Source organism: Lissotriton helveticus, chromosome 7 (genome assembly GCF_964261635.1).
Source record: "Lissotriton helveticus chromosome 7, aLisHel1.1, whole genome shotgun sequence".
In the NCBI taxonomy this organism is placed as follows: domain Eukaryota; kingdom Metazoa; phylum Chordata; class Amphibia; order Caudata; family Salamandridae; genus Lissotriton; species Lissotriton helveticus.
Window position 1 is genome coordinate 1,878,463,562 of NC_136068.1, and position 11,085 is coordinate 1,878,474,646.

Consider the following 11,085-nt stretch of genomic DNA (forward strand, 5'->3'; position numbering starts at 1 on the left):
CATGTCTATGCTCATCACCTGCCTCAAAACAATGTGTAGACTGGTGAAGGAGAGTCCAGCTACTTTCTAGTTCATTTCAGGACATCTATATCAAAATATTCACTAATCTTTATTGCATGAATTTTAAAAACCATTGCAATACAGTCTACAGTAAATACATTAAAAACATTTATTAACAGAATTACATAAAACCGATACATGATGCAGTTTCCATTGGCTTATAAAAGACAGAGCCCTGGAAAAAGACTCTGCACCTGTGGATTAAGGTGAAACTAGGATGAAACTGTCTCAAGCCAGTTAATACCATTTTTCTCAACAGGGTGGGGGAGGAGTGTAAAAATTGAGACACAGTAATAGATTGTGATGAGTTTTCAAGGTGAACTCCTCCTGACCCAAAGTGTTATAGGTTCATATGAGCAGATATTCTGAACAGTGACCCTGTAAAAGTGTGGGTGTGGCGGGTGTTGTGCAGTGGGCCTGGAGTAAAATAAGAACTATGCCAAGTCTGTCGTCGTTAGGAGGTACATGTGCAAGGTTCCAGGCATCTCAAGACTTTAGCCAACTGGTGGACCTGTGCAATGGAAAAAATTTCAATGTGCAAAAACTAAAATAATAACTGCAGAAAACCACAGGTTGGTTAAAGTGGTTAAGCTGTTGATGCTAAAAAAGGGCATTTGCAAGCTCTAGTACGTAAGGACTGTAGATGACTGCTGAACTTTCATGCATCTGATGAGTCTTTAGAGGGAAGGTCTTTCATAGTGATCCAAGCAATGTACAGTAAGGGAAGGCCCATGATAAAAACACTGTCTACAATGCTAGCTCAATAGACCACTTGAGTCATTATCATAACTAGTGCTAGGAATGTGAAGACTTTACCCAGCGTGCAGCCTATGCACATTCATAAAAATTAAGGAGCTGGGTATTGGGCTGAAACCAGTACTGCTAGTTGTCTAATCACACAGCTTCCCTTTAAATGCTGGAGACATGGCGTCCAACCTTTTTGAGAACAAATGATGAAATTTCACTAGCACACAGTTTAGTCCAATGTCCGATGGTTCAAAGCACGCTAACTCTACCTCCCGGTCGGACCTTATGCCCCGGGCATTCCACCTTATTTATAGCCGCTCCCTCCCTTCCGCCCCAATGGTGGGGCAAAAGCGTAGTATAGGGATAATATCTTCCTGACCGTGGTTGCGTAGCTGACAATTCACCTGTTCCTCACATGTTTTCTACTCAGGATAATAAATTAGGGTCAGAATTATCCCCATCTTGAGTTTCATGAACTGTACCTTGGTCCAATTATTATAAAGATCACTTAGATAATGCTGCGGTTTCAGACGCATATAGTTGTGCAGAGTCATCCAGCCATATATGCATTGAGACAGGCAAGCCTTGTCCTCTGGTAGTTAAAGCTGTTGTGTGCTTGCTCTTGCCATGCTTTTAAACTCTTTACGGCTAATTGATAGGTACTAGGCACTCACGTGCTTAGGACCTGGGACCGGTAGAACCTTGCCAATGACTTTTGCTTTGTTTTCAGTTCAGACCAAAGGTGATGGTCCTCTTTTGCGGACCTGAATTTGTGACAACACATTCTAAAGGCCACCTTCCCAGCTAGGGTCAGCTTAGAAATGCAAACTCCAGTCTAGGCTGGGCTGGAGATAAATGGGAAGGAAGCTTACATTTTTTGCTGTAGATCTTTAGAAGCATTCTATCCATTATTGTGCTGTCCCATCCCTTAAGAGCCTTGCTTCTGTAAGTAATGATAAGGAGATTATTTGTTTGGCCACCTGAAGGCATAGGCATAAGCGTAGGGCATTTTTGTTTGTGTAAAGTGACCTGAGGGTAAAGGATTATAGATTCATCAAAGTCCCGTTTTGCGAGTCTGTAATAGCGATTCATAAGGAATCGCTATTAAGGACTTGCAAAACGGGATTCATGTAGGAATTGCAAAAAATATTGCGATTCCTACATCTTCCTTATTTGCGATTAGCAAATTGCTAATCGCAAATAAGGAATAACTGTCCAAAGGACTGCGAATCCGCAATTTAAAATTGGTTAATGAATTGCATTTAAGGAATTTCAAATAGAGATTCCTTAAATACAATTCCTAGCAAATATGCGATTTCGCAAATAGCGATTTTTGCATTTGGGGTGATGAATCCCAAATGCAAAAATTGCGCTCGTAAAGGGCGAGATTCGCAGAATCTGGCCCTTTGCGAGCCGAATTTTAGTTGATGAATCTTCCTGAAGGTGATGCCCTTCTTCCTTATTTCATTTAATTAGTCGCCGAGTCTCCAAGTATTAATGAAGTGGACTCCAAAATGCTTAAAACCTTTAGATGATGCTAACTTTACTTGGTCTAGGAAACAGACTGTTTTTCGTAAACAATCTCCCTGAACCACCAGGATATTGGTTTCCTTTTTGTTGTATATAAGGCCATTACTAGTTGAGAAGGCTGAAGTAGCATCCAGAAGGCACTTCAGGCCAATCTTGGTTCAACTAATCAGTAAAGATTGTCCGTGTACAGCAGGTTCAGGAGCTCCCAGTTTGGACAGATGGGAATTAACTGAATTCAAAGTAGGGGTCAGATCAGATAAGAACAAATTAAATAATGTTGGTGCCAGGATGCAATCCTGCTTGAGACCCACGTATAGTTTTAATTGACTTATCTCCAATTTTTATTCTGACCCATGTTTCTTGATGCAGTAATTCCAGGGCAATGAGCAGGCCTTCTGGCATGTTGAGGAGGTGCCAATTTCTGTCAAAGCTTCTCCCTGTTGACCCTATGGAATGCAGAGTTGTTGTTGATAAAGCCCAGGAAAATTGGTTGGTTGTTGGATTCCACCTGATCAGATAATAGGGAGAATGCCATATGGTTCACTGCAGTCCCTGTGTGCTTAGTGAATCTGTTTGGGTCATCGTAATGATATAATTAGTCTCTGCCCAAATCTGTAGCTTACCTAGTAGCAACCCTGCAAAGCATTTGGGGTTCTTGACAATTAGAGCTACCAAATGATAATTCCCAGGGATTCCCTTTGTCATCTCCCTTGAATATGGGTACGAGTATCGAGCCACGCCATAAAGGGGGAACACTGTTCAGCTGCAAGATGGTTGAGCATAGCGGAGTTAGTTGTGCAGCCCAGAGTATTGGATCTTCCTTGTAAATGGCTGGTGGGATTTTGCCTGGATCTGGTGCCCCATTTCTGAGGCCCTTTGCAATTCGTTTCTGGATTAAAGTGTCAGTAATAGAGCACCAGAATGCTTTGTGATCACTGCTCCTGGGATGGGGAGAACCAAATACAAGGTGATAGACCTTGTATTTGGTTCTTGACAGACTGAGCCAACTGATTCAAGTGGTTATACATGAAGTGGTACTAGATTGGCTTTGGGATGATAGAGGAGGCCACATTTCAGAGATTTTTGCCCGATTCATTTACAGTGCACCAAATGTTAGAGGAATTGTTTGACCTGATGTCATACAGTAATTGTGTCCAGGAGAAGTTCCATCACTCACTTTGATTATTCAGTTTCACCACCATTAGATTTATTCTTGCCTCCCTTAGAGTGCATAATATTATTGGGCTCATTGGTCACCTTTTAAGGGTTCTCCAAGGCTGTTTTATTCTCCTTTTGGCCCTCCTCAAGTGAACTGTTCCTAATCCGTGTTTGAGGGTCCACTTTTGCATCCTGGGTTTATTTATTTTTGTTTTGGACGGGCTTATCGTGCTGACTAGCAAATTATTCCATAAACCGTACCCAACAAGACAGAGAGTCTCCCTCAAAGTTAAGAGTATACTCAAGTAGATATTTAGCCTCTGAGGCCAGGGTTGGGAGGGTGTCAGTAGTGTACTTGATGCATTTGATGTTAATTGTGTGCCCTTCAAGCCCTTGGTATACTGCATACTCATCCAATGTAGCTTCATTCAGATCGTTACTGGGAGGGGAAACATGTCTCACCTAATCACTCAAATTATATCCATTTTGTTGGCTTGGGAAGTCATTGCCTCCACAGAGCTCTGCAAGATTCCAAGTGCTGTAACCCAAAATGACTCTTGGTGCCCTTGGGGTTCCTCTTTGACGATTGTACTAAGGCTGAAGTTTTTCTGTGCTTTATTTTCACACGAGGCCAGCATGTTCAATTATTTTTGGGTGGAGATTAGAGAGGACTTTCACAAGGGATTGTGAAACTTCCTCAATGTGGGACAATTCATTTGGTCCCTTTCCCTGTGATTTGTTTGCATCCTTTGTGGCCCTGGACATCAAATTGTGGAGATCCTCTCTTAGGCTGCTCCAGTCCAGCCTTGTAGGCTAATAGAGCCTCAGGCCCAAGGGAAATCCGCTTTTTCTCATCTTCCTCTATTTGAGTGATTAGGTGAGACAAGTTTTCCCCTCCCTGTAACGATCTAAATGAAGGCTACATTGAGTCACCCACAGTCTTAGGTTTTGAGTCAGGCTCCCTAGCTGTTTTCTCAGACAACTTTTGTTCCACTTGATTTGAGGGGCTAAAGTGAGTTCTTTCACCAAGGTGAACAAGCTGCTCCTTGTCTCTGCCCAGGGCAGCAAGGGCATCTTGATTATGGGAGGGGTTCTTAGAGACTTCAGGACTCTTGGGAGCCATACTGCTTCCTGAGATCTCTTTTGGCTAGGGAAGGGACAACGCCCTTTTAAGAACGATCACAGGGGCTTAAGGGGACAGGCAGCCCCATGATATTTGTGTTGCTGGAGAACAGGTCTGCCCCAGCATCTTTTAAAAAGTTATGGAGGTGATGTTTGGCTTGTAGCATATAGTGCCCACCCCTAATGAAGTGTTAGTTGTGGTAACATGCACTCTTGAGTGAGACTAGTGGGCTCCTATTAGTGTAGTTAGAGTTAGTTGAATTATCTGTTCTGGCGGACCTAGGGCTAGTGGATGATCTGACCTCTTCCTTCGCCCCTTTTTAGCCACATTTGGCCACCATGATTTGCCTGATCGCATGACTAAGGCTGCGCAAGATAACTTGGGTCTTGGCCGTCGTCATCTTACCTCTGTCCACAAAAGTGATACAACAAGTGCACTCATAGGTGGACAAATGGAGGAGATTGTGTGTGGTGACAGGGTGCAGGGATAGGCAGTCACACCAGACTAGCTCAGTCTACTTCAGGGCCTGCCCTCCGTGACCCTGCCAATTGTCTAGGGTATATCACCAGCCACCATTATAACTCTGAAGCTCCAGTGGTGGGTTACAGGAGGGCAAATTGGCTGGTAGCCAAGAACGAGGGGAGTGTGTTCGTATGCCTTGCCACCTTTGCCTCTCCTAGGTATTTTATGCCAGTTTTTATTTTGTGCAGCTTTGCCACAATCAATGTGCACTGCCTCACCTTCCCTTAAGGTGTTGACTGGCAGCTTAGGAAGGAAGGCACAAGCATGCACAGTTCCTATTGTGGAGAGGTGTGGAACACTCCTCAAAACAGCCTGGCTTCGATAGACATTAGGGGCCACCTGGGAGAAACTTAGAGAAGGTTGTAGCTTGGTGGAGCACACCAGGCCCCTCCCCCAGGTCACTAGAGTCTCACCACAAATCCACCAACTCATTCCTCAATATTGAGAACCACAGCACACCTCTACACATTGAGAGGCACTTGTCAGAGCCCAGGGTAGGGGGCGAGGTGTTGTGCTCAGACCTGAGACAGCAGGTGTCTTGGAAAATCAGCGAGACACTCGGGAACCTTCAAGCGTGTCCCACTGTACTCCACAGCAACCTCCAGCAGTGCTTCTGCAGGCACCTGGGGGATTACGCCAGCCCTGCAGCCAGCCATCTCTGCCCCTGCCACTTTGCCTTGCAACCGGGGAGAACTCATTACCCCTCCAAGCCCTGCTGAGCCTCGGGCCTCGGTCTCTTCTGCTCGCTTCACTACAGACGGGTGCATGGTGTCAATAGCAGAATTAGGTGTCAGAACCAGCTGCGAACCTGCTCCTGCTTCCTAAAGGGAGTGATGCATCCAGGCCATGCCCACTCACTCACTCACTTACTCTACAGTCGACCTGGCTCACTGCTCACTACTAGCTGAGTAAAAGGACATCTATTTCAATATTAAAGGGGTCAAGACCTATGCTTTGTAAAATATGATACACCAATCTATGCACCACATAAATACATAGTTTGTTAAAACAAACACACTACCAACATGTCCCGTAGCTTTAAAAGGGTTTGTGTAGTTGTTCCTGTGAAACAACAAACAATTACAGCAAACCAGCTGTCTAATAAGTTTAAGAAGAAATAAAAAGACATCAAGCAGCAATGATAATTTCCGAATACTTAGGAACAGTATTTCAATGCCCATAGCATAGCTATCAGTGGATCAGCTGGTGCAGCGTCTCCAGAGACCAGCTCTGGTTTAGTTAAAAGATTGTCAACTCAAGAAACAGGGAGCCTGTGTGTATATTGGCAAAGAGCAAGTCTGGAAACATGCAGAAGATCATTTATTTGTAAACCTGAGATACCCAGCGTGTGTATGTCACTGATGGATTGCCGTAGTGAAGTGGTGCTGGAGAAAAAAAAATGACAGAGAACAGAAATGAAAAAATAACTTTAGGATAGAGAAAAGAAAGGGAGAGAGGAAGGAAGATAAAAGAGTAGAAGAAAAAGATGAAAAAAGGAGGGGAGAAAGAAAAGGGAGGAAGGCAGAAAAAGAAAAAAGAGTGATAGAGCAGCAAGTAAAAAGAAGAGGCGCCAAAAGTGTAAAATAGTAGGGATTGTGAGATAATAGATGATGGTCAAAGAAAGGACACAGCTTAAACATGATGATATAGCTGAGAAAGGTATATGGAGGACAGATAACAGAAAGCAACAAATGGGAGGAGTGGTAATATGCAAGAGAAGAAATGAAAGACAAAGAATTTGAAGAGATGAGGAGAGGAGAAAAAAAAAGATAGATCTTACTATAAAAAAGGAATGAATGAGGCAGGATGGGAGGTGATACAGATGGTAACCACGGACCTGAGATTGATTGAAGAGTGGGAGAGGGAGAGGTAGGGATGGCAGAAAAGGAGAGGCTGAAAGAAGAATACAGGAAATAAAAAACAGAAAGCTATACAGGTGACAGAAGGAAGAAGAAGAAACAAGAATCTCTCAAGAGAGTATAAGGGGGTAATTGAGAACAGAAAGAATAAGAAGGGAAAGGGTGAGTGGCAGAAGGAAGGGAAACAGTTACCACATAGGGACAGAAATGAGGAGAAAAGAAGTCTAAAAGGAGAAAAGAAACAGCAATAAAGAAGGACGAGCAGTAGAAAGGGTGCATATCTGAACTATGGTAGGATGGAGAGGAGGAAAACTACCGAGGGAGAGAAACATTTCTAAATGTAGATGTAAAAATGAAAAAAGGGCAAGAAATGAATAAAGAATAAAAAGGGAATAAATAAAGGCTCCGACAATGAAAAAAGTAAGATGCACATTGAAGAGACAGAAGAGGATGGGGAACAGTAGGCGAGAGCGGAATGAGAGAAAACAGAGAGGAATAGATAAATATAGAGAAAAGAAGAAAAAAGGAAGAATATAGAACACACATAATGATGACTGAGGAGGAAAAAGAGATCGGTTGGGAAGATAGATGGAAGAGTGTAAGACGATAATGTGATGGAGATAGGAGTGCGGAAATGCAGGTGGAACAAGGAGCTCAAAGACGCATTAGCAGTGCTAAGCTTTCATTCATACATTTGTATGTCAGTCCATCATGTACAGAAATATCAACCAACAAAAACATTGTGATCAGAATATCAATCAAGGATTGTGAAGGCATCTATATGGAGTAAATAGAATATTGGAATGATGGGAGGCAATGAGGCAGCAGTGGACAATAAGCATTGGTATAGGACCACTGCTGGTGTCCTGGTCCCCTGTTTCTCCAAGATATGTTGACTACAGGGGTAAAAGAGGTAGATTTTGTGGCTTAGGGCACACAGCTAGCCTTAACCTCTCCTTCCTCCAATTGTTCAGTGTCCCTGGGGCCATACAGGAGGGACATGAGAATTTACCTCTGTATAAGTGTTTCCCTCGGCCCTGCCAAACAAAGAAAATATATTTTTCAGAACCAAAAGAATCAGGGACTGACTGCTGTCCACTCTCACACCTCCTACTATCCATGTTTGATAATCAACAGACATCCTGGAATCAGCAGCCAGTCACAGTAGGAGCTGGCAAAGCCTCTGAATATTGTAAGGGTTTTTGCAACCTGGAAGACAAATTTTTAAATTAGGACATCAAGTTTCCACAAGCCATATAGCCCACAATAGCTAGCTGTATCGGCCCTTGAAGCTCTGTTCCTTTGTTATAGGTTCACATTCTGCTCTTGCCTATAATGCTGGATCAGGACTTTATTTGCAAGTGTAGTTGTTGAAATTAGATCAAAACTAACATTTAGAAAGCAAAAAACAAACGCTGAACTAACTGTAACGTGCTCCACTGAAATACACTGCGTATGACCCCACATATTACACCACTAATTACATGATAAAGGAACTCATTAAAAACAGTAGTTATACCATCTCAATTGACATATTTAATGACATCAGTGATGAACTCCTTCAATCACAGTAATTAGTGTTTTATAGAGCTTGTGGACATCAAGTAATTCAACTTGCTACACCTTTGCCCATTTTTCTTTCACCAATCCTATAGTACATCTTTCAAGTCATCCACATGTTGTGGATGTCACCCTTTTAATAGCTTCTCACCCACAGAACAAATGCCTCCCTAGACCTTAATTGGGTTTAAACCTTCAATAACATCCAAAAAAGAAGGATTTTACAGCAAGGCCCTGCATCAAGCAAACCTATAGCTGACCAACCCCCATTCTACACTGCCTTTGACCAAGCAGAGCAGGGGGCTGGCAGCAGTGCCTTGATTTTGGCCAGATTTATTTCTCAATCCTTAAGGGGAGTCCCAAATTATTTATTTCTTAGAAAAAGTGAACAATGATTCCAGTGATACCTCCAGAATGGCTGAACAATATTGCCCTAAGTTTGAAAGAAAGCTATATCTAGGTCAAGAAATTGTGCTTGTGATTTTGTATAACTCTGTTTAGTAGTGTTTAGGAAATGAAGGTTCAAAATGTATGTATATAGCAGACAGCAGAGGATACACAATGCTAACAAATCTAAAGATAAGATCAGATTGGCTGTGACCGCATCAACAAAGATGTAGTGGCAGCCATTTTAGGGCTCGGAGACTGAGAATCATGTCCTGACAAAAAGTAAAACAAATCATATAGGGAGGCAGGATAGGGATTCCCTTCCCTCTAAGCCTAGTGGAAGAGTTTCAATGATGAATTATGGATCCAAGGAGGATCAAGGAGTTGTGGCCACCCTCAGTGAGTCTTCAGAAGGCCCATGGGACCCTATTTCCTAGGGCTCAGGTTTCATTTTTGCAGATAGGGTGTGTGCCCTCTGCTGAACTTATAGAGACCACAAGAATTGCATCCCCCGGGGCTGAGTTTAAATTATGCAATGTAGGTGTATTGCCCCCTCCTCGAGCCATACCCTGAAATCTGATGAGTGCAGCATCTGGGAACCCCATTCACTGGGGCACAGCTGTTTTCTACCTCGGAGAGTGTGGGCAGATCATATAAAATAAGCCAGCTTAAGTGCTATGTGGTGAAGCCGTGATCTTTGAAAAATATTGTGTTCTTACATTATTTGTGTATTTCATTTCAGATCAGATTATCATTGAACCCCGGGACAGCTGCATCTGTGGGTATATGGAAGAAGGAAACCTGACCTCTTCTGATGACTTCTTCATCGTGGGATTTTCAGACCTTCTGCAGTTGCAAGTTCCACTTTTTGCTGCTTTATTGATGATGTACCTGCTGACAATGATGGGAAACCTCCTTATAATGGCCATAGTTTATTATTCTGCAAATCTTCATACTCCTATGTATTTCTTCCTTACCAATTTGTCCTTCCTTGATATCAGTTACACCTCATTCATCTTCCCTCAAATGCTGGCCCACTTTTTTTTTAAGGGCACATACATGTCTCTCACTGAATGTCTGCTGCAGGTGTATTTTTTTGTATTTATGGTTTCCACAGAATTTCTCCTCCTTGCAGTCATGGCTGTTGATAGATATATGGCCATCTGCAATCCTCTCCACTACATGACCATCATGAATAAAGCAGTGTGCTTCCAGTTAGCTGTGGGGAGTTGGGTGGTTGGACTCACTGATGCAATACCACACACTGTACTAATGTCTGGACTTTCCTACTGCCAGTCCCACATAATCAACCACCTATATTGTGATGGGACAGCTCTTATGAAGCTTTCCTGCACAAGCACTCACACTATTGAGGTGTTTACCTATGTCATTGGTGCTTTTGTTGGATTAATGCCATTTGTTTTAATCATAACAACTTACATCAAAATCATATCAACTGTGCTTCAAATTCAGTCTCCAGAAGGCAGGCGAAAGGCCTTCTCCACATGTGCTTCACACCTCACAGTGGTTATTCTGTTCTATGGATCTGTCTGCACCACATATATGCGACCTACATCATCATATTCAATAAAAGAAAACAAGATATTATCGTTGTCATATATCATAGTTACTCCACTGTGTAACCCAATTATATACAGTCTGAAAAACACAGAGTTTAAAAATGCCCTTAAAAAGGCAACGCATAAATTTAAGATTGGAAATCTTCAGTGGTAATAATTTTCAATGTAATATTTGTTAAAAATACATGTCTATTGCCTGATGCATATTACAAAGTGTCAGGTATGTAACACTATGTTATCTTTCTGAGAGTGATACATTCCAAGGCAAGTAAAGGATGAATGGCAGATGATTTTTACTTTTGTGTTCAAGAGGAACAGATTACAAAAACAGAAAGAATAGAGTAGAAATACTTTATCTAGTTGGCAGAGGTATGCACCCTGTCCAAGTAGGGACCACAATCTTAGTCAGGGTAAGTCAGATACACACCCGGAATTAACCTGTGCTCACCCTCTAGTAGCTTGGCACAGAGTTGGCTGGCTTAACTTAAGAGGCAATGTTTAAAGTATTTGTGCAACTATTAACACAGTAAAGCAGTAAAAAGACCACACAAAAACAAAC

The 11,085-nt window shown here is 42.4% G+C and overlaps 1 protein-coding gene across 1 annotated transcript; it reads left to right on the top strand.

Annotated features, from left to right (window-relative positions):
* Positions 1-9,732: 9,732 nt before the first annotated feature.
* Positions 9,733-10,680, top strand: LOC144769849 (olfactory receptor 5V1-like). The gene has a single exon (XM_078654035.1). The coding sequence runs from the start codon at positions 9,733-9,735 to the stop codon at positions 10,678-10,680; it is 948 nt and encodes a 315-aa protein (XP_078510161.1).
* Positions 10,681-11,085: the final 405 nt, after the last annotated feature.

Bases quoted from the DNA above. Each gene is read 5' to 3' on its own strand.
- LOC144769849 (XM_078654035.1), top strand. From the start codon at position 9,733: ATGGAAGAAGGAAACCTGACCTCTTCTGATGACTTCTTCATCGTGGGA.